The sequence below is a fragment of the Dendrobates tinctorius genome, unplaced genomic scaffold (genome assembly GCF_039654945.1).
Source record: "Dendrobates tinctorius isolate UK_male_01 unplaced genomic scaffold, ASM3965494v1 ptg000083l, whole genome shotgun sequence".
Classification (NCBI taxonomy): domain Eukaryota; kingdom Metazoa; phylum Chordata; class Amphibia; order Anura; family Dendrobatidae; genus Dendrobates; species Dendrobates tinctorius.
The window spans coordinates 9721990-9746320 of record NW_027361751.1 but is presented as its reverse complement, the minus strand read 5'-3'; the positions used below and the strand labels follow the sequence as shown (position 1 = coordinate 9746320).

The window sequence follows — 24331 nt, the reverse complement described above, 5'->3', positions numbered from 1 at the left end:
GAGGTGGGGATTGTGTGTTTTTTTTTTAAATATATCAGTGAGTACTGGCCTGTGGGGCCATTATCGGGGGGGGCATTATATTCTATGGGGGAGATGTATTATATTCTATTGGGGGTACATTATATTCTAAGGGGAGGTGGGCTGTATTTTATACTATGAGGAGCTACATTATATTCTATGGGGAGGTGGGCGATATTATATTCTATGGGGTGCTACATTATATTCTATGGGTAGGTGGGCTGTATTATATTCTATGGGGGGCTACATTATATTTTATGGAAAGGTGGGCTGTATTATATTCTATGGGCGGCTACATTATATTTTATGTGGGCTACATTATATTTTATGGGGAGGTGGGCTGTATTATATTCTATGGGGGGCTACATTATATTCTATTGGGGCTGTATTATATTCTATGAGGGAGGACTGCATCATACTCTTTGATGGGTTACATTATATTCTATGGGGAGGTGGGCTGTATTATATTCTATGGGGGGCTGCATATTATATGGGGCGGTGAGCTGTATTATATTCTATGGGGGGCAACATTATATTCTGTGGGGTGTCAGCATTATACTCTGTGGGGTGGTTGCATTATTCTCTGTGGGGTGGCTACATTATTCTCTGTGGGGTGGCTACATTATTCTCTGTGGGGTGGCTGCATTTGGTTGCATTATGCTCTATGGGGTGGCTGCATTATACTGTATGTGGGCTGCATTATACTATATCGAAGACTATGGGGAATGCATTATACTATATGAATAACTATGGGGTGCATTATACTATGGGAAGCGAATTGTACTACATGGATGACTATGGCGGTGCATTATTCTAAATGAAGCACTATGAGGAGTGTATTATACTATATGGAGGACTGAGTCTATTTTAATATATGGAGGACTGAGGAGTGAATTATACTATATGGAAGACTGAGGAGTGTATTATACTATATGGAGGACTGAGCAGTGTATTTTAATTTATGGAGGACTATGAGTAGTGTATTATACTACATGGAGGACTATGGGATTATAGAGGAATGACAGGACTGGTTATTATCTAAGACCCAAAGTGGTCTAAATCAAGGTCAGATCATCAATGTGTCCACCTATACCCTCTCAACAGAGGATTATAGTGTATTGAAAAAAGGTCTGAATTATGACCCCACAAATAAATTTGACTGTTTTGTTTGGACCAAGGATATTAACCTCTTTTGCAGAAAGCTTAAATGGAAAAGGTTTTTTGCACACAATGACCAAATTAAATGTGAAAGATTGGGGCTACAAAACGATGAATTGGAAAGCTGCAGGGCACTGGTGGGTCTTTCTAGAGGAGAATGACACAAGGGAGGGGCTGGGCCCTTTTACGAATCTGAGAAACAAAAGTACTAAGATGCCACCACATGATATCTCTAGTATTGATATCTTCCTCAAACTCGTTGAGAGAGATTTGAAAAAAATCCCATCAGGTGTTTCAGACTCTAATTTAAGGCAGGGTGAACAGGAAGCACTAACCAGGTTAATGAATAACAATGAACTGATAATAAAACCCTCTGACAAGGGTGGTAACCTTGTAATAATGGGGGAATCAGAGTATTTGAAGATGTGTTATAATATATAGTGAGTATGGCACTGTCCGGATCGATGAGCCCAGTGCGGCCGTTTCCCCAGGAGAAAGAGACTGACAGGACACCTCTGTGGTAGCGGGGTCCGAGAACCTGCGCGACCAGCAGGTGACAGTCGTGAAAGAGAAAAAAAAAACACTTTTTTTACTGACCGGGCTCAGAGAGCAAGAGACTGGTGATTGCTATAGGGTGCCTCTGAGGAGAAGAGGTATCCGAGGACCTGTGTGGTCGACACAGGCAACGGACTGGTGTTCGTGGTGTACTGACCTGGGTCAGTGGTAAAGACTGTGTTCCTGGAGGGTTCAGTGAGCAAGGTCCTGGAGGGTCAGTGTTGGGAAGAGCCCTGGAGCACGTGGTATGACCTTGGACCTGGTGAGGCTGGTGTGTTGGGAAACCCTGGAAAGAGGGTCGGCCCTGAATAGCACCCGGTGCGCCCTGTGTGTTGGACGATCTCAGGCGGAGAAGGTGCGTCCTGAATAGCACACAGACAGGACACGTGAGTTTTGTGTTGGTGAGGCCGGTGTGTTGAGAAACCCTGGGAGGAGGGTTGCTCCCTGAATAGCACCCGGTGCACCCTGTGTGTTGGACGGTCTCAGGCGGAGACGGCAAGTCCTGAATAGCACACAGAAAGGACACGTGAGTTTGAGTTTTTGTGTGGTGTTTTTCTTTTCTTCTTTTCTCAACTCAGCCTGCGGTGGCTCAGTGGGAGTCAAGAAGGTGACAAGCGGCTTGATGTGGCTCAGTGGGGTCACGAAGGTGACAAGCGGCTTCCGGTAACTCGGCGGGGTTACGAAGGTGACAAGCGGCTTCCGGTGGATCAGCGGGTCCACGAAGACGGGGCAGCAGGTGCTGCAGTGACTCCAGCCGCTGTGTGTGTGAACAGCAGCCTTGTGGTGTCGGTGATCGGTGACAGCAGGAGCTGTGGTGGTGCCAACAAGGACTTGTGTGGTATCGTTAAGAAATAAACTGTGTTGTGTGAACTGTGGTCTGACAAGACCGGTATAACGGACATGGGGAGATCCCGAAAGGGGGTGGAGTCCCAGAAGGGGGCGGCAACCCAAAGTGGGGTGGTGGTCCAGAAAGGGGCCAAGTTTGAAGGAATGACAGCACTGGTTGACTCAGTGGGTATGTCTGGAGTACCGCAGTGTATGTGTATGTCATTTCCAGAATGTGGGATATTCTTTCCGAATGATGACGCGCCGCAAGTGTGTACCGTGATGCTACACCGGGAAGGGATATCGGGACGGTTGGACTCAAAGAGTCAGGTGACTCTGGTAGGAACTCCTCTCACCCTCTGTCTGACCGAGAAAATGGTCCAGGTTCGCTGTGCACATGGGGTCACAGTGAACTATGCGGTAGACAGTAGTGTTTAAGGAGTTCGGAGGCAGTAAGTGCCAAGGTGGCAGTATACCACCAGTCTTAGTTTATGTCTCGGAGTGGGGCCGGGACTTGGTCAGGTTTGATGACCTATACCAGGAGGATGGAGACGTGTCTACTGTAGGGCTAGCAGACACTGAGACGCTGACGCCTCCTAACATGGACAGGCCAGACGTAGGGGCGACCGGAGAAAGAATGGCATCGGACAAATTTACTGACCTGACATCACCTGAAGGGTACATCAGTGTGAATGAGAAGGGTGTGGTAAACAAAAAGAGCAGAGCTGACACACGAAAAGAGAGTGCCTTGGGGGTTCACCGTACGGTGTGGTGTGACTGTGACGTGTTATTACCAGTAGCCACCCCTAGGACAGAATCTAGTGCTGTGCTCACTGAAACTCGTGACAGGACGGATGGTAACCTGGTCGAGAAGATAACGGGAGTAGAGATACAGTCAGAGGGTAACTGGGGGGTTCACTCGACTGACGGGACTAACCCAGGGGTACCTTTTGACGATATGATTAAAGAAGTAGCAGTGAAACACATACTGGCCAAAAGAGAACTAGAGCAGGAGTTACAGTTAATAAAAGAGACAGTAAAGGAACATCTCGAACGTGAAAGTGTGAGAAGACAAACGGCCGAGCACAGAGTGAAGGAGCTCGAGAAAGAAGTCTTGAACCTCAGAGGTCACCTGTCAACGTGGCACAGTGTGAACAACACCTTAAGAGAGGATGTGGTAGGGCTTGAGAAAGAAGTCTTGGAGCTCAGAAGTCACCTGTCAACGTGGCAAAATGTGAACAAGACCCTTACAGAAGAAATGGAAGAACTCAGAGGAGTAGTTAAAAGTCTTCTGCGGGAGAAGGTGGATGAAGACTTACCGCGGGTGAGCGTAAGTGATAACAGGACAGAATGGCCAGTAGCCCTCATGGCAAAGGGTCATGAAGTGACCAAGTCAAGTGAAGTTGGGGAGTTAAGAACTGAAGAAGACAGTCACCCGGTCGGGTCAACGGCAGTGAGGGAAGTGTCCGTGGTAAAGCTAGAGCCTTCAGTCCAGGAAGAGAGCAAGACCACAACCTTCCAGTTGGTGATTGACGTACCAGAGGACATGCAAGAAGCCTGTGCGGAGGAAGGTGTGCATGAGGCTTTCAAAGAAGCGGTCAAGGCGTGTGAGGTGCACTGGGCACCTGAGACTCGGCAGTTGGTAATAGTATCGGACAGAGAAGATACTGTACATCTAACCGAGTAGCTGTCCTAAAAGAGATGCATCTACAATGTCTCTACACCAAACAGCAGGTCAGGCACAGTAATGTGAAGGCTGCTCGACGCCTAGAGATAGCAAGGGAGGCTATGGACCAGCTGGGTTTGCGGAAAGATGTGGTGCCGGTACCCAAAGCTCTGATTGGGAGAATCATTGGAAGATCCGGGAAGGTAATGCAAGACCTTGTAAATATCTCAGGTGTGGTGAGAGTGAGGATCCCTCCTGATGATGAAGACCAAGGATCTAGTGAAGTGGGTAGGATTCCCATCCTGGTGGTTGGCTCCGTGAAGAGCCTGAGAGACTTTCGGTTGCTCTTGGAGTATCGAGTGAGGTACCTGCAAGAGATTGAGCAGTTGAGGCAGGACCGCCGGCGAATTAATAAAGAAGTACGGAATACCCGGTGGCGGCCGCCTACAACCCAACAAGATGTAAGGACCCGAAGAGTTCCGCCAAGAAGTGACAGGGCAGATGGCCGAAGAATGTCAACAAGTAGTAGTTCGACTGGCAGGATGACTTTGAGAGACCGTAGTTCCCTTGAGACGCTGAGTGAATCAGACTCAGGCCCGACAGTTGGCCTGATTAGGACTGATGACCGTACCAACCGGGGGAGCTGGTCGGGGAACGGAACAAACAGAGAGAGGAAGGTGGTGACTGGACCGTGTCTGATGACGCACTGTAACTGGAGGGTCAAAGAGCAGGACCGATATTCTGACCGCTGGGGGCGGGGGAGGCCTAACGTACAGAGGAGGCCGTATGACAGGTGGAAAAGGTTCTCTCGACCTGTAGGGCAAGGTGTGATGAGTGCCCGGTCTCGAGAGCCTGATGTAATGTTGTGTGTTCAACCCCACAAGTTTGAACAGAGGGGCGAGGTATGTGGTGTAGTAACCACTATGTCCGCTAGGGGGCGCTGTGTTGAGGTTCCAAGGGAGAGGATGAGTGGCAGAATCCTGAAGGATGGTTGTGTATCTCAAAGGGGGTGGTTTTGAGATGGAGACTTAGTTATGCGTATTGATCAGCAATGGTATTGCTGAGGTGTTATTTCAAGGTATAAGGGAGAAGTCTCTAGGTAACTTGGGAGTTGGGCGGGCCAGTTACCTACAAACCCACCCAGGGGTGTGTCTGAAACCGCCTGTATTAAAAGCTATATGAGTGTGTGAAGGACCTGTGAGGAGGTCATAGTCACGTGACCCGGTGGGCGTGGCTATAGACCATATAATGTGGCCAGGGTAGGTCACATGTGAGGAATGCTGGGACCTGGTTGGTCTAGTGTGGAAGGTCCTGCAGACATGGAACTTCCTGCCTGACAGCACGTGTGAAGTGGCTGTGAGCAATGGCGATGTGTGCCTGCGAGTTCCCTGGAGGGAACGAACGTGTGTGGAATGCTGAAGCCGCATGAGGAGCCCTGACTTTGGTGAGATAATTGTGAGGCTAAGTGAGCCTGCGTACTGGACATTGATAATAAGAGTGAAGCATTATAATGGACGCTATGCTGGTAATGCTATTAAGTGAACTTTCTGTTGCTGCTGTGGTTTATGAGGCGTGAATAAACCGCAAGGACTGTATGATTTGATGGAAAATCCTGTGCTGGAACTGTTTTTTTGTTCGCTGCAAGCGAGAATCCCCTAAGTAAATGACAGCGCTACCTCACATTGACTGTTGGTAAATGGTCATGGAAGAACATGAAAAACTTGTTTTCTAAGAATGTAATCTCCAAAGTCAATGGAACACATTGTGCTGTCACCATGATATTTGTCAATCACTTTTATGGCAATGAAAAAAATAAAAAGGTCAGGCTGAGCTATACTGCACCTTGTCTTCCTGAGATGTGAATAATCCCATAGAAAGTAGATTATTGATCATGTTAATATGTCCATTCTCAGCAGCTAGATGAAACGGTTGTCTGCCTCTCTGGAAAAGACAATGCAACAAATCACTCTCATTTTATAGAAGTTTAATACGTCAAACCCAAAGGTAATAAGAAGCTTCTGAGCCCAATGTAAAATTTGGAACACATACTTTTGTAGGTTACTTCTGCACCCCTATGGATACACCCTTGACTTTTAATGTGGATATTACTAACTACTATCAGAACTTCAGTGAATGCACTAGTTCTCTAAAATACTGCGGTTTCTAGAATTCTTCCTCTTCTATAAGTGGGAACATTGCAATAAAAGAAAAAGGCAAACTATCATCCTGCAGCAACACAGCCCCTATTTTGCTAATTGATATGCAGAGCAATGAGAGGATATCAGATACCCCTGTCATTACCAGATTAAAGGGATTGTTCATTACTTTTTCTATTCAGTGGACATTAAAGATAGATCAGAATGTAAAAGTGGTGATCAGCAGCACCTGGCAGCAGCCGCTAACAGTGTACATAACTGTGGTGTTCTGCTCCGCACACTGTTTGCATCCAGCCACCACCGGAAGTTATAACAATAGTGATAGCAATCGTGGGAGAAGAGCCTTTGTGAAAGAGGCAAAGAAGAACCTGTTATGATGAGTCACCGCAGGAGGAAAAAACAAAATACCAGCTAAGTCCAGAAAAACCAGAGAGGTTGGCAGCTATCGGATTGCAGACCCCTGAACCTATCCACAACAACTAGCAGTAAAGATAGGTTGAGCAAATGATGGGGCCCAAGCTAACTACATAGGACAGGATAGGAAAGCTGCTGTCTGCCATCCGCAAAAAAACCCTATCAAAATGAGCCAACCGACTGATAGGAAAAACAGGCCCTGAAGTCGCTAGGCTTTAAAAAGACTATATCAACACTCAGGTATATTCTGAAGACAGAGCAAAATATCAACAGATCAGAGACAAAAATGGAATTCAGCCCACCCCCAGCCAGGGATGGCAGAACTCCCAAAAAACAAGGCAAAACAAGAACAAAACTGAAGAGTACAAAGCAGAGCAGAAACACTTAGCTTTGAGATGCAGGAATCAGACTGGTCTCCAAGAATCCAGCAGGAAAATCACCAGCCAGGAAGACGGGCGTCGGCAGCCTTATATCCAGTCCTCAATTCCAGCCACCCAGTCATCATCTAGCTGCCCAGGTGTTTGGTAATCAGTCTCACTACCTTCCTTCAATAGAGGAGGGAGTTAATCAGACCTCAATGGTGAAGAGAAAAATGAACTCACAGAAATAAAACATCTCAAATACGACTCCAAAGTCTGGTTTGTTCTCTCCGTCTGCCCATTGGTCTGAGGGTGAAATGCAGAGGAGAAGGACAACTGAATTCCCAGCTTGGAACAGAAAGTCCTCCAAAATCTAGACACAAACTGAACTCCTCTGTCAGATACAATGTTCTCAGGAATCCCGTGCAAGCGAACCACCTGTTGCAAAAACAAGGGCAGCAACTCAGAGGAAGATGGCAACTTAGGGAGTGGTACAAGATGGACCAGCTTAGAGAATCTATCACAAATCACCCAAATAACAGTTATTCTCTGAGAGACAGGCATATCAGAGATAAAATCCATTGAAATATGGGTCCATGGCCTCCTGGGCACCGGCAAAGGCATCAACAAGCCACTAGAGCGAGAGCAAGGTTTAGACCGGGAGCAAGTCCCACAGGACTGCACAAAATTCCTGACATCACGAGACAAGGCGGGCAACCAAAAAGATCGACTCACCAGATCTCTAGTACCAAAAATACCTGGATGACCAGCCAATGCAGAGCAATGAACTTCAGACATCACTCTCTTCCTCCACTGGTCAGGAACATACAACTTTCCACTGGGACAACGCTCAGGTTTGTCCTCCTGAAACTCTTCCAGAGCACGTCTCAAATCGGGTGAGATGGCAGAAAGAACTACCCCCTCGCCTAACATGGTAGCAGGCTTAGTCACAACAGGAGAATCGGCAAGGAAACTCCTAGAGAGGGCGTCTGCCTTGACATTCTTAGTGCCCGGAAGAAAAGAGACCACAAAATCAAAACGTGTGAAAAACAAGGCCCACCTAGCCTGTCTAGGATTCAAGCGCTTGGCCGACTCCAGGTAAATCAAATTCTTGTGGTCAGTAGGGACCACGACTTGGTGTTTGGCTCCCTCCAACCAATGTCTCCACTCCTCAAATGCCCATTTCATGGCCAACAGTTCCCGATTCCCCACATCATAGTTACGTTCGGATGGGGTGAACTTTCGGGAAAAAAAAGCACAAGGATTCATTTTAGATGTCACAGGATCTATTTGGGACAACACCGCTCCTGCACCAATCTCAGAAGCGTCCACCTCCACCAGAAACGGGAGTGAGACATCAGGTTGCCGCAAAACCGGAGCAAAAGTGAATCTTTGCTTCAGCTCCTGAAAGGAAGAAACAGCCTCCGGAGACCAATTCAGCACATCAGCACCCTTCCTAGTCAAATCCGTCAATGGCTTGGCAATACCAGAAAAATTAGCTATAAATTTCCGATAAAAATTAGCAAAACCCAAAAACTTCTGGAGGGCCTTCAAAGAAGTGGGCTGAATCCAATCATAAATGGCTTGTACCTTGGCCGGGTCCATTTCAATAGTTGACGGAGACAAAATAAATCCCAAAAATGAAATCCTCTGTTCCCCAAAAAGGCATTTCGATCCCTTGACATACAGGGAATTCTCCCTCAAAATCCGGAACACAGTCCGAACATGTTCCACATGAGAGTCCCAATTCTTGGAGAAGATCAAAATATCATCCAGATGGATAATCAAAAATTTATCCACAAAGTCTCGGAATATATCCTTCATGAAGCACTGGAAGCCAGAAGGGGCATTAGTGAGCCCAAAAGGCATCACCAGGTACTCAAAATGTCCCTCCGGAGTATTAAACATCGTCTTCCATCCCCATGCTTAATGCGAATAAGATTATACGCTCCCCTGAGGTCAAGCTTGGTAAACCAGCAAGCACCTTTAACTCTGGAGAATAGATCAGAAATCAGGGGTAACGGATACTGATATTTAACAGTAATTTTGTTGAGGGCACGATAGTCAATACAAGGCCTTAATGAACCATCCTTTTTAGCCACGAAAACAAACCAGCACCCAAGGGTGAAGAGGATGGTCTAATATGACCCTTCTCCAATGCCTCCTTAATATAGGATCGCATAGCCTCGTGCTCGGGTACAGATAAATTGAAAAGCCGACCCTTGGGGAATTTACACCCTGGGTTCAGCTCAATAGCACAGTCATAACTCCTATGAGGAGGCAAAGACGCAGACTCATTCTCACTAAATACATCATAAAAGTCAGCCAAATAGTCAGGAACATCATGTGACTGGGGAGAGGTGGAGAAAACAGGAGCATCACTAAGGGCACGCCGACAGCCCCAACTCACCACAGACAAAGATTTCCAATCCAGAACTGGATTATGGATTTGCAACCAGGGAAACCCCAGAACAATGGTATCATGCAAATTATGCAACACCAAAAATCTGCAATTTTCTTGATGGTCTGGGGCGACCTGCATTACCACCTGGGTCCAAAACTGAGGTTTATTCTTCGCCAAAGGAGTAGCATCAATACCCCTCAAAGGGATAGGCATCCGCAGAGGTGTCATAGGAAATCCACAACGTTTAGCAAAATCCAAGTCCATCAGGTTCAGAGCTGCTCCTGAATCCACAAAAGCCTTGGCGGAAAATGTGGACAGGGAGCAGATCAGAGTAATTGCCAGAAGAAACTTAGGTTGAACACCACCCACAGAAAACGTGTGTGCACAACGTTTCTCTCGTTTAGGGCAGACAGAAATAATATGCGAGGCATCTCCACAAAAAAACACAGCTTATTACGCCTTCTGAACTCCTGACGTTGCTCCCTAGACAAAACTCTATCACATTGCATAGGTTCAGACATTTGTTCAACAGGTGGTAACATCTCTTGTGTAGTTTTACGTTCACGTAAACGCCGATCCACCTGAATGGCTAATGACATAGAATCGTCAAGACCAGAGGGAACAGGAAATCCCACCATAGTATATTTTACAGTTTCTGACAAACCCTTCCGAAAGAGGGCTGCCAAGGCACCATCATTCCAGGTAGTAAGGACCGCCCACTTTCAGAATTTTTGACAGTACAACTCTGCCGAATCCCGACCCTGGTTTAATGCCAACAGGGTCTTTTCAGCCTGATCAATAGCATTCGGTTCATCATACAACATCCCCAAGGCTTTAAAAAATGCGTTCACATTATTCAGAATAGGATCATCAGGTTTCAAAGAAAACGCCCAATCCTGGGGATCGCCGCGCAGCAAAGAGATGACAATTTTAACCTGCTGCGCGGAGTTCCCCGACGAGTTAGGCTTCAAGGCAAAAAATAATTTACAATTATTCTTGAAATTCAAGAATTTAGACCGATCCCCCAAAAATACATCAGGAGAAGGAATCTTTAGTTCAACAGCATGTGAATGAGCACGATAGGCGGAAATTCCCCGCACTTCAGCAGCGAGCTGCTCCACACGATCAGACAATTGCTTCATCTCCATTGAGAGAAAAATTCCCCCTATGGCCTCAGAGATATAGAGGAAAAAATATGCACACAAAAAAAAAAAAAAAAAATTCTGACACTTTTCTTCTTTTTTTTTTTTTTTCAATTCTCTCCTGCTATTGAGTACCCTAGGATCTGCGGTATGGCTGGTGATTCTGTTATGATGAGTCACCGCAAGAGGAAAAAACAAAATACCAGCTAAGTCCAGAAAAACCAGAGAGGTTGGCAGCTATCGGATTGCAGACCCCTGAACCTATCCACAACAACTAGCAGTAGCCGTGGGGGGTTCCTACGGTGCCCTAGACCCCTCGATCACAGCCGGAGAACTATATAGCCTAAAGACAGAAAGGGGAAGAACTAAACTGCCCCAGAGCAGACCCCAAAGCAATAGGCAGCCCCCAACATATAATGACAGTGAAGCAAGATGAAAACACTAACACAGATAGAAAGATAGGTTGAGCAAATGATGGGGCCCAAGCTAACTACATAGGACAGGATAGGAAAGCTGCTGTCTGCCATCCGCAAAAAAACCCTATCAAAATGAGCCAACCGACTGATAGGAAAAACAGGCCCTGAAGTCGCTAGGCTTCAAAAAGACTATATCAGCACTCAGGTATATTCTGAAGACAGAGCAAAATATCAACAGATCAGAGACAAAAATGGAATTCAGCTCACCCCCGGCCGGGGATGGCAGAACTCCCAAAAAACAAGGCAAAAAAAGAACAAAACTGAAGAGTACAAAGCAGAGCAGAAAAACTTAGCTTTGAGATGCAGGAATCAGACTGGTCTCCAAGAATCCAGCAGGAAAATCACCAGCCAGGAAGACGGGCGTCGGCAGCCTTATATCCAGTCCTCAATTCCAGCCACCCAGTCATCATCTAGCTGCCCAGGTGTTTGGTAATCAGTCTCACTACCTTCCTTCACTAGAGGAGGGAGTTCATCAGACCTCAATGGTGAAGGGAAAAATGAACTCACAACAAGAACCCCAAGATCACTGTGGCTGAGCTCCAGAGATGCAGTAGGGAGATGGGAGAAAGTTCCACAAAGTCAACAATCACTGCAGCCCACTACCAGTCGGGCCTTTATGGCAGAGTGGCCCGATGGAAGCCTCTCCTCAGTGCAAAACATATGAAAGCCCGCATAGAGTTTGCTAAAAACACATGAAGGACTCCCAGACTATAGGAAATAAAATTCTCTGGTCTGATGAGACAAAGATAGAACTTTTCGACGATAATTCTAAGCGCTATGTGTGGAGAAAACCAACTACTGCTCATCACCTGACCAATACAATCCCAACAGTGAAACATAGTGGTGGCAGCTTCATGCTATGAGGGTGTTTTTCAGCTGCAGGGATGGGACGACTGGTTGGAATTGAAGGAAACATGAATGCAGCCAAGTACAGAGATATCCTGGTGAAAACCTCTTCCAGAGTGCTCTGACTTGGACGAAAGTTCAACTTCCAACAAGACAATGACCCTAAGCACTCAGCTAAATTAAAAAAGGGGTTGCTTCCAAACAACTCTGTGACCATTCTTGACTGGCCCAGCCACAGCACTAATCTAAACCCAATTGAGCATCTCTGGAGAGACCTGAAAAGTGGCTGTCCACCAACATTCACCATCCAGCCAAAGGATCCCCAAATCCAGGTGTGAAAAACTTGTTGCACCATTCCCAAGAAGACTCATGACTGTACTAGCTCAAAAGGGTACCTCTACTCAATACTGAGCAAAGGGTCTGAATACTTATGACCATGTGATATTTCAGTTTTTCTTTTTTAATAAATTTGCAAAAATCTCTACATTTCTGTTTTTTTTCAGTCAAGATGGGGTGCAGAGTGTACATTAATGAGAATTTTTTTAAACTTTTTTGAATTTAACAAATGGCTGCAATAAAACAAAGAGTGAGAATTTTAAAGGGGTCTGAATACTTTCCGTACCCACTGTATGTCCCCCATCTTGGACACATCCTGGTATATATGTTCCGAATCCTGGTATACATGTCCCTTATCCTGGGCCCCATCCTGGTATATATATCCCCACGGTGGTATATAAAGTCATTGCGGAAAGTGTTGGCACCCTTGAAATTGTTGCAAAAAAATGAATTTTTTTCCCAGAAAATTATTGCAATTACACGTTTCATTATACACATATTTATTTACTTTGTGTGTATTGGAATAACACAAAAAAAATAGAAAAAAGGCAAGTTGAACATCATTTCACACAAAACCCCAAAAATGGGCAAGACAAAATTGTTGGCCCCCTCAACTTATTATTGGTGCACACCCTTTAGAATAAATAACTGCAATCAATAGCTTCCTATATCAGCAAACAAGCTTCTTACTCCTCTCAAATGGAATTTTGGACCACTCCTTTTTTGCAAACTGCTCCATCTCTGTCATATTAGAAGGGTGCCTTCTCCCGACAGCAATTTTAAGATCCCTCCACAGTTGTTCAGTGGGATTTAGAATCGGACGCATTGCTGTCCACTTCAGAACTCTCCAACTCTTTGTTTCCATCAATTTCTGGGTGCTTCTTGAAGTATGTTTGAGGTCATTGTCCTGCTGGAAGACCCTAGGACGCAAACCCAGCTTTTTGACACTAGGCTCTACATTACGACCCAAAATCCATTGGTAATCTTCAGATTTCTTGACGCCTTGCACAAATGTAAGGCACCCATTGCCAGAAGCAACAAAACAACCCCAAAACATCTTTGAAACTTCTTTTCATTGTAGGCCTCTTTCCGTTTTCGGTAAGCAGTAAAATGAAGTACTTTACCAAAAAAATCTATCTTGGTTTCATATGTCCACAAAACGCTTTTCCAGAAGGATTTTGGCTTACTCACTTACATTTTGGCAATCTGCAGTCTAGCTTTTTTATGTCTCTGTCAGCAGTGGGATCCTCCTGAGTATGCTGCCATAACCTTTCATTTAATTTAAATGTCAATGGATAGTTCGCTTATACTGATGCACCCTGAACCTGCAGAACAGCCTGACCTTCTTTAGAACTTGATTGGTGCTGCCTATCCACCATTTGGACTAGCCTGTGTTGCAACCTTTCATCAATTTTTCTCAGGTGTCCTCATCAAGGGAGATTAGCTACAGAGCCATGGGTTGTAAACTTCTTGACAATGTTGCTCATCGTGGACAAAGGAACATCAAGATCTCTGGAGATGGATTTGTAATTTTTCAGATGATATGCTGATATTTTTCAACAATTTGTGTTCTCAAGTCTCAGACAGATCTCTTCTCCTCTTTCTGTTCTCCATGCTTAGTGTGGGACACACAGACACACAATGCAAAGATTTATCTGGTTTAAGGTGTGATTTTCATAATGCTCACACCTGATACTTGCCACAGGTGAATTTAAACAAGCATCACATGCTTGAAACAAATTTGTTTACCCACAATTTTTCGAAAGTGGGAAATAAATCAATTTATGAAACAATTTCAAGGGTGCCAATACTGTCAGTCATGATTGTATGTCTCTTATCCTGGTCCCCATCCTGAAATATATGTCCCTTATCCTAGGCCCCATTTTGGTATGTGTATTCCCCATTGTGGTATATGTCTCCCGTTCTGCCACTGTTCTTTAATGCATATATAAAAACAAACAATTATACTCACCTCCCATCCACTCCCCCACCGTGTACCGTCCTCTTCTACAGCAGCTGACTTAAGTGTGCAAGCAACAGGTGCACATAACGTCACTGCCATGCGACACCAGTAACATGCACGCCGACGTCAGATGCCAGCCTCTGATTGCCCAGCAGTGTGTATTGCTTACATAGACCTGACGAGCCTCTGCACTGCAATACACTTCAGCTGAATGTGCGTCCGAGAATGCACATCCAGTTGAAGTTTGTGCTGGTGTCAGCAATCCCCCCACCCGCATGGGCCCGGTGACCACAGTGACCTCTGTGACCGCAGTCTTTACGCTCCTGCATATACGTTTAACTCTAAAGTGCTGCAGCATTTCAGAGAAAAATATAATTTAATAGCTGCAGGGGATTGAGACTAGTCAGACAGGTGGCCCCCAATGGTTTCTCCCCGCCTGCGGCCCTGGAGTGATAAATCTCTCCTTATATATGCTCGGAAGGAGAAACCTGTCAGTCACGAGCAGCGAGGAGGGAGAAGCCATCAGGGACCTCCTGGTCTGAGTAGTCTCCAATGTGGCTCAGTCCCTAGTGGCTATTAAATTGTGTCTTTCTCTGAAATGCCGCAGCGTTTCAGAGTTAAGCATATATGGATGAAATCATACAGCCAAGGTCTGCCACATGCTGTCAGTGGATCGGGCAAAATGTATCAGCTGTTAGGTTCCCTTTAAAGGAAATCTGTCAGCAAGATTGCATACACCAATCTATGAATATGCCAAAGTAGCTCTTTTAAAGAAAAGTACAGCAATTCCTAAACATGGCAAGTCTGTTTATCCATTAAATTAGCGTTTGAATTAATTTGCAAATGAGGCTGTAGATCTGAAGCCTCTGTCTGCCAGCTCTATTCCCCACCTAGCGCTGCCTCCTCCTGCTTGACTGACAGCTCATTTGACTGAATTCACATAGCATGGAGCCAGGCCAGTCAAGCAGGAGGAGACAGCGTGATGAGTGCGATAATATTATCCACATTACCCTGTGCTTAATTCTATTCTTGTCACCAGCTGCACCTTTGATATGATGACACATAGCTAATTTTCTGCCTTTTACCTAGTCACCCAAGGATTATCTGCAGCATAAACTACAAGGATAACACATAGATTGTACCTGGTTGCTATTTCACAAAGGAGCCAGGCACACCTCACAGAACCAATATTGGAAGACTTGTACATTCACCCAACCCAATTCTTACTAAAGAAATATATTGTGTCACGTTTACAAGAGGAGAGGCTGATATATAATCCACATAGTACATAGAATAAACTGCAAAATCTAGATAAGAAGCAGTCCGTGGGAGGATGTTGTAATACTTTCTACCATCTGGGCAGGTAACACTCTGCATGCCTCCATATGAGTCAAAGGTTGATCCTAAATAGAATACATCTAAGTTTCTTTTAGTTTTTTGGGAAATTTTTAGGAGGATTTTTTCTTTCTTGAAGCGATTCTAGAAGTGGGATTTAAAGAGCGCTAGAAGAGTTTTTCCTGCCCTTCCCTTTATGCAACCTTTTGATTCCACATTGCCAGCTTGAAGATTCCAAAAAAATGAATGAATGAAATTAAAGAAATAAACATATTTCAGATTGCCTAGTCTGTAAAATTTTGATCTGTTGTAGGAGGAGAGGCCTCCGCCGAGTACCCGGGCCGGAACCAAGGGGATAGTCTTCTAGGTTCCTGGGGTATCTGTTTCCAGGGAGCAGAGCTGGGGGATGTATCGCTGAGACTGACATGGCAGTTGGGGGAGGAGTCCAGAGAAGAGGGGCGGAGAGGGCCAGACTGTGTGAGTCAGCAGAACGAGGGAGAAAGAGGTGGAGACTTGGTGAGGGCCAGAGAGGGAGAGCCACAAGCAACTACCTGAGAGGAGGACAGCGACAGGAGGAAGACTCTCGGTGGACCGCAGGGAGACAGCGCCGAGCTTACCGACGAAAGAAGACTGCTGCCTCACTCCAGCTCTCGGCTGCGCCCTACTCGCAGCCGGCTGCGATCTCCTCGCTGCTGCCCGCAGCCACCGCCGCTTCACTCCCGACCACGGCGGTGACTCCTCCTTTACCGCCTGCAGCTGCCACCGCCCCGCTCCAGTCCATGGTAGAGACTGGGCCTGTGCCTGCTGCGGATCCTCCAGTGCGGCCTCAGACTGCCCCTGTGGCCTATCAACTGCCACTCATCACCGCCGCTGCCAGTCCCTGTCAGGGAGTTGCGACCTCCACTTTCCCACTCCCAGGCGGTATTCCGCTGCCTCCGCTGGGGGAAATCCCACCAAAGAACTCTCCGCGGGCCTGTTGTACCCCTGCTCCTCCTGGGCGTCGGAACGCCCGAAGACTACGCCAGATCTTCAGTGGCTGGGCCCAGTGGCTGCGACGCAGACACACCGTGGAACAGAATGCCGAGGGACGTCAGGACGTTTAAGTGATACATAGTGACTAAGGACCCGTAGTCGGCCATTCCGCGGCCCTATAGTGACCGGTCTTTGCCGGATTAGTCATGTTCTCCCAATCCTTGTTTATGTGTATTGGCTCCCTGCGAGGACAACTACTGTTATTCTGTTGGTTGAGTAACAATAGCCCTAACGGCATTTATCTATAAAAGTTAACGCTTAAAGTCATATCTGTCTCGCGTCTCGTCACTGCATCCTGCGTACCTGCTATTACCACACTGTCAAAATCTAAACTTAATTATCTTGTATCACATACATTGCTTTTTTCAATCATCACACCTCCCTTAAAAAATACATTAAAAGAAAAGGAGCAAACAAAAATGGTAATAATAAAACCACTAGCGAGCTATGTAAAAAAGAAGCCCTCACACAGTTCCATTGACAGAAAAATCAAAAGTTTACAGACTTGGGAAAATGGTAACAGCAAAAAAGAAGTTTTGTTTTTTGCAAACTTTTGAATATTTTTGTTATCATTAAAAAAACAAACAAACAATACAACTTTGGTGGAATATACTTTTTCCACCAGTTTCATTTCACTTGAATTTTTTTTCTGTTTTCAGTACATTTTATGAAAAAAGAACAATATAATTCAAAGGTACACCTTGTCCCGAAGGAAAAAAAAACACTCATACAGCTATGTGATAGAAAAATAAAAAAGCTAATGGTCTTGGAAGAAAGTGAGGATAAAAATGAAAAATGACCTGGTTATTAAGGGGTTAAAGCGTTCTTGAGTCCCACTCCTTAAAAATGGGAAAAAAATGTTTTCTGAGGCCCTCCTCTACATGTCTTCTAAAGCGTATGGCAGTCCCTTCTTCTACTTTTTGGCAGTCCTTGCTCTTAGTGCATATGCTTTACCAGTCTAGGTGTCATGCTCGTCATGTCTGTCATGTCCTCCATGTCTGTTTTGCCTCATGACCCCTGGAGCGGTGTGCACGCGCATCTCATGTCTGCTATCCTGCATGTTCCCTAGAGCAGTGTGCACACTCACCTCATGACTGTTGAGCTGCGGGATGCCTGCGTTTCTGCTCTGCCTTCTGTGATCGTCTCGTCATGTCTAGAACCCCTGATCATGTGTCCTTCCTATGTTCCAGCCGAGGCTGGTTCTGCATTCATCTCTGCATTTCTGGAACTCTGATCATGTGACCTGCCTAGGTTTCAACACTGGTTCTGCTATCATCTCTGCATGTCTGGAATTCTGATCATGTGACCTGCCTAGGTTTCAGCATTGGTTCTGCAATCATCCCTGCATGTCTGGAATCCTGATCATGTGACTGCTCCCTGTGATCCTGGAGGATTGAACTGGAAGTTCTTCCCTGGTCCTGACCCGGAAGTGGAGGTGCTATGCCCTATATCAGACCGCCCCTTCCTATGCTCAGGGCCTGAGTATTGTGTTGCTTCCCTGCATGGCTGCTTGGTCGCTCCCTCTATTCTGTGCCCTTGCACTTTGCTCTGTCGTGCATCTCTGCACATGCTCCGTGCTCGTATTCCGTCTCTTGTCTCGTGCTTTGTCTCGTGTTGTCCTTCGTGTTTTGTCCTCGCTATGCTTCCTTGTTATGCTATGTTCTGTACCCTGTCCCTGACGTATCGCTCTACACGTGCAGGCCTCCGCTCTGTACCCTGTCCCTGACGTGTCTCTCTACACGTGCAGGCCTCCGCTCTGTACCCTGTCCCTGACGTGTCTCTCTACACGTGCAGGTCACCGTTCTGTACCCTGTCCCTGACGTGTCTCTCTACACGTGCAGGTCACCATTCTGTACCCTGTCCCTGAGGTGTCTCTCTACACGTGCAGGCCTCCGTTCTGTACCCTGTCCCTGGCGTGCCTCTCTGCACATGCAGGCCTCCGCTCTGTACTCTGTCTAGTCCCAAGGCTCTCCCTTGGCCCGGCTCTGGGCTTCGGCCTAAGCTCCGCTGCTAGACTCTGTCCCTGTCATGTCTCTCCACATGCGCAGGCCTCGTCTTGTACTTTGCCCCTGGCATACCCTCTGCATGCACAGGACTCTGCCTCTTACCCTATGCCTTGTCTCTGATGTTTCGTGCGCCCTTGCACTTTTCGTACTAGGCTTTGCCGTGCTGTTTCGCACGCGTCTCTGTCCTGTACTTTTGCCTAGCCCTGCCTTGTGGCTCCGTGCCCTCGTGCACACGCCTGGTCGCCCTGTGCCTGCCTGTTGTGCCTCAGCCGTGCCGCCTCTAGTCGTGCTCGTCTGTGTGCCTCAGCCGTGCCCGCCGTCCAGTGCTATAGTGGTTACCGGCTGCGTGAGCCGCAGCTGTGCCGCCTTTAAGTCATGCCCGCCTGCTTATGCCATCGTCGGTACCGCCTGCCGGTGCCCCAGCCATGGTTTCCATGCTCCCTTGCACGCACGCTGGCTTTCGCACTGTGCCTTTTCGTGCTACTCTTGCACAAAGTCTTTTGCTTACTTTGCTCTGCTCTGAACCCTGTCTTGCCTGCTGGATTCCGTAACCTGCCGACCGCTGCCAGAGGTCCGGACCTAGATGACTGCAGCCTGATGTCCGGAGCTGATTTCCGCAGTCTGATTCCTGGACCCTGCCGGTCGATGCCAGCACCCCGGATTCCAATGCCACCGTACCCTATCTTGGTCCCTGGCGTGTCCTCTGCACGCGCAGGCCTCCGTCCTGTGTTATGAATGAGTCACCGTAGGAGGCAAAAACAGAAATACTAGCTAAGTCCAGAAAACCAGAGAAGTTGGCAGCTATCGGATTGCAGACCCCTGAACCTAACAACAATAACTAGCAGTAGCCGTGGGGGGTTCCTAAGGTGCCCTAGATCCCTCGATCACAGCCAGAGAACTAAATAGCCTAAAGACAGAAAGGGAAATCTAAACTGCCCCAGAGCAGACCCCAAAGCAATAGGCAGCCCCCAACATATAATGACGGTGAAGCAAGATGAAAAAACACTCACACAGATAGAAAGATAGGCTGAGCAAATGATGGGGCGCAAGCTAACTAAACAGGACAGGACAGGAAAGCTGCTGTCTGCAATCCGCCAAAACCCTCTCAAAAACAAGAGCCAACAGACTGATAGGGAAAAAAGCCCTGAAGACGCTAGGCTTCAAAAAGACTATATCAGTACTCAGGTATTTTCTGAAGACAGAGCAAAAAGGAATTCAGCTCACCCAGCAGGGAAAGGCAGAAATCCAGAAAAACAAGGCAAAACAAAACCAAAACACAAATGCAAAGAAGAGCAGAAAACTTAGCTTTTGAGGAGCAGGAATCAGACTGGTCTCCAAGAATCCCTCAGAGAAATCACCCGCAAGGCAGAAGGGCGTCGGCTTCCTTATATCCAGTCAGCAATTCCAGTCACCCATCATTCTGCTCAGGTGCTTTGTAATCAGCCTCACTACCTTCCTTCACCAGAAGAGGGAGTTCATCAGACCTCAATGGTGAAGGGGAAAATGAACTCACAACAGTCCTGTATCTCTCCCTGGCGTGTCTCCGCACGCGCAGGCCACCATCCCTGTACCTGTCCCTGGCATGCCCCTTGGCATGCGCAGGCCTCCGTCCTGTGAACCTGACCCGGGCGTGTTTGTTGACACGCATCCTGTTTTTAACTTTGTCTTGTCTCTTTGCATGGAACCCTGGTTTGCTTACCGGATGTCCGGAACCTGCCGATCACCTTCAGAGCTACAGAACCTGATGTGCCGGTTGATCGTTGCCTGCTGTCCGGAGTCCGATGTCCTCGTGCCTCTGTCTACCGTCTGGTCCAGCTGCCATGGTGGCTCACCACCTTGGTCTTGCCCCTGACACTCCCTGTATAGGGGGTGGTTCCTCACTAGGTCAGCTCACCCTAGGTGGGTGGATGCCACGGCCCAGAGGGTCCACTCATTCAAGAAAAATGACTCAGCTTAAGCTGACGCTCGTCACACTAGGAGTCCCACTACCTAACAATTTTAACAGAATGTGTATGAGGCCCTCTTTTATGTCTAGTACAGGGTGTACCATAGTTCTTCTTCCCTCTTGCTTCTAATGTTTGGCAGATCTTGCATTGTCTGCACAGGCTTTATGAGTTTCAGAGTCCATCCTTTATAAATTAAACAGGATGTGTCTGACCATGTCACACACACCAGATGCACAGATAAAATAGTAAAAATGTTAAAATTACATTTACCAGTCACTACCAGTGGGTGTAGTTCAGGGAAATATGGTGAGAGATGGCCCAGCTATTAAGGGGTGGAGGAGGTAATTTTTTTCTCTTTTTAATTTTGCCTTATATTCAAGTCAATATACGGTAAACAATGTTCCAGCTGACATTCTTTCTGATGGAATCATTCACTTTTCCCATCTTTTCCATCTGACACAGACCGACATGACAACTTCTTCCAGCCAGGACTTGTCTACAGAGATTACAACTGTAATGATACTACGAATATGCTCACATTCAAAGTACCCTTCTAGAATTTTTCATTGTCACACACTGAGCTCTGCTACATCCATTAGGTCTGGGTAAGACACACACTGTGGGCTTTTCGACCCCCCTCCCCTCCTCTCCCCTCCCAGCTCCACATTCTGTGTAATGCAATACTAGTTTATGGCCCTAAGCTGGCTGAAGGCAGTTGGGGAAATGTGCTCTTTTGTCTAAGATAGTGTTGATTTAAGATCTAAATATTAGGGCACATCTTGACCGCAGTTGGTGTTATAAGAATGAAAGTTACATATTTGGAATGTGCTCCGATAGAGCTACCCATCCTGTAGTTTTCTAGACTCCAGCTTCAGCGGAATCCAAGAAATGGATTCTTACTTAACCGGTTCATACATGCACTTCGGGTTTGGACTTAGCATGACGTTGGCGTTTATTTGAGTAAGATGATACTTTGTTCATCGCTATACGATGTTTCCTCCCCAAGATATGATACTTATGAGTTTATTAGGCATTTCTGAAAGGGGAGTGTGTCCATAGCTCCGCCCACCTCAGTGGGTATAAAATAGTGGGAGCTCATTTTACAGGCGTCTTTGCCCTGGAACCCTGATACAGAAAGGCTCTGTGATGCACTGTGATGTATCGCCCCTCCCCCCTGCACCGCTTGGTCTGCTATGAAATAACTTAAGCAACTGTAAGTGTTTTTCTCCTTTTTCGTTAGGTATCGGGTTCCGGACGCTGCACAGAGGGATTCCTGAGCCTTGCCGTCGACGGTCTCCCATTCTTCTTCAGCCGCAGTGCAGCCTGCTCAGCAGACTCCTCGATCCCAGCGTTCTGCTCATACCAGCAGTGTGGGCTCGATTGCTGCTGCCACCTCTGGTCCAGTTATGACAATGCAGCCTGGCCAGCAGCAAAACTGTCTAAGTCTAAGTCCTTCCGTCGCTCCACTGAGCATGCTCGTGGGACGATCTCCCATTGGAGATCGGGAGTCACATGCTCAGATCCTTCTCCAGTTCTGATTGGACCATCAGGGGGATCAGGAAGGTCCCGGATGGACACGGCTATAAAAGGTTGGCATGGCTGTCCCGCCATGCGCTATGATAGACTCTGAGGCTATAGTGCTTAGTGAATGTGTGATGATGGATGAATGAGCCTGGTGACTGACGCATTATAATTCCCCCCTCCTTGGATATTACGTATGAGTTAGGGTTAGGAATCAGAGTCGGCACCTTAGCTCTGACACTGCTTAGCACCGCAGTGTGTCTCATCATCCACTAGCGCCCTGGGCGTCGGCCAGTACAGGCCTCTGGACTACCGCTACTGTAGCGTCCGCCAGAGCAGCGCCGTGCGCCATATGTGCGCTTTCCAGCACCGTTGACAGACTGGTTAGTGGCATCCGTCAGGGTGGACATTGCACCCGCTCCAAGCGGTGGTTCACATTACCGTTACCTGTGTCATTAACAGGTTGCGGTTGCTCGCCGGCTGACGCGAACTACGTGAAGTAACGGAGTTCGTTCCTGCTAGCACCAGTTTAGTGCTTACCCACCGGTGTCCGGCTTTGCCCTACACGCCTTCCCCTCATTGTTTAGCTGCAGTTGGTCACCTCTGCATGGTGTGCCCTGGGCTGCGAACGCACCACATATATTATTCCATCTTTATTATTTGGTGCATTCTGCCAGCCCATAACACTTTTAAACCCTGTTATTTTGTAATCGTTTGTACATATTTAAATTGTATCATTTTGTAATATCTTTTATACCTTTTGTAAACACTGCCTACCTTTTGGAGTAAAATCTGTAAAATTACTAGCTTCATTTCTCCTTGCTCTATAACATACGTTAACGTCCTCTGAGGCTAAATTCGCTACTGATTTGGTTGGCTCCTGACCCGTTACTAATCATAGGAATAGGAGCTGGTGGCGGCGCCGTGTCCTGGTCTTGTTGGGCAAAACTGGCAGTGACGGAATGGTTTTTATAAGCGTATTGCCTGGCTGCGGCTGGGCTGCAGCTGGGAGTAGTTATATTTCCCTCGCTTCAGAGTGCCTAATAGCCAGTACACATCCCGGCGGCCCGTCTGGCGACCTATTACCCTAGGTGCAGTTCCCTAACTGACCTGAGGGTAAGGGGGGCGCCAGAGAGCCGCAAGTTCCAAAACAGGAACTGGAGTGGGGTCATAAAATAGGATCCCTGACGAACTGGGGACAACCAAACACCCGGATCATGACAACAACAAAGTCACATTTGACTTCTCACATTTCCAGAACGGGCACAGCTATCCCCAACCTGCAGAAATTCCTCACTCTGCTGACACCTCAAAGCTGAACTGCTGCTGCCGTATGTGGTCCTATTACTGCACCTGCTGTATGGTACTGTGTGCCCTCTAGATGGTAAAACAAACCTAGAATATATCAATGCCATGTGCAAGCGCCCTAGAAAACAGTGCTTACATTTTGCACAGTATAATGCACTCCCCATTGGCCTCCATACAGTATAATGCACTCCCCATACAAAAATACAATACTCACCTCTGCTCCAAGTGCTCGCACATCTCAGCGGGCGCCATGTAGTGACATCATCGCACCCGCTGTCAGCGTCTGCGTCAGTGACGTCAGACGCAGTGGGAGACTGATGGTAGAGGAAGTGTGACGCTCCATCTCTCATCATTTCTTTCAACTGTATTAGCATCCAGCCGATACATTTGAACTTGCTATTACGAGCGAGGGGCTCCCTCTACTCTGCCATAGAGTTTAACTGTATGGGCGCGCTGCTCACGCCTATACAGTTAATAATAGGGATCTCCAGGTGGGCCCTTCAGAGCGTGGGGCCCAGGGCAACCACCCTCCTTGCCTCCCCAGTAGCTAGGCTACTGCTCTGACAACATTGTTCCCAACAGCGACCCGACAGTCATAGATGCATCCAGGCGTCTTCCCGATGCTGTTTTCATTCCATTTGCACGCTGTTTCCAACAATTTCAGCTATTTTCCTGCCTCCCCAGCTCTCCTGTTTGGGTCACAGAGTTTCCCATTGACTTTTATTATACTCGGTACTCGTAACAACTAGCAGAATTTTGAATGCAGCTCTTGTCTGTAAATACTGACGAATACCAGGAGTTTTATGTGATATAAAATGCTTGAACACAAAATGTACAAGTCACCTATAGATGAAATGGTAGGAAA

The 24331-nt window shown here is 47.0% G+C and overlaps 1 protein-coding gene across 1 annotated transcript in view; it reads right to left on the bottom strand.

The window, feature by feature from the left end:
* The window catches only part of ANKDD1B (ankyrin repeat and death domain containing 1B), a 101162-nt gene that overhangs the window by 44030 nt on the left and 32801 nt on the right, over positions 1-24331 (bottom strand). Inside the window, exon 6 of the mRNA XM_073584105.1 lies at positions 6065-6163. Coding sequence (XP_073440206.1) covers positions 6065-6163 — 99 coding nt within the window. The remainder of the gene's footprint in view (positions 1-6064; positions 6164-24331) is intronic.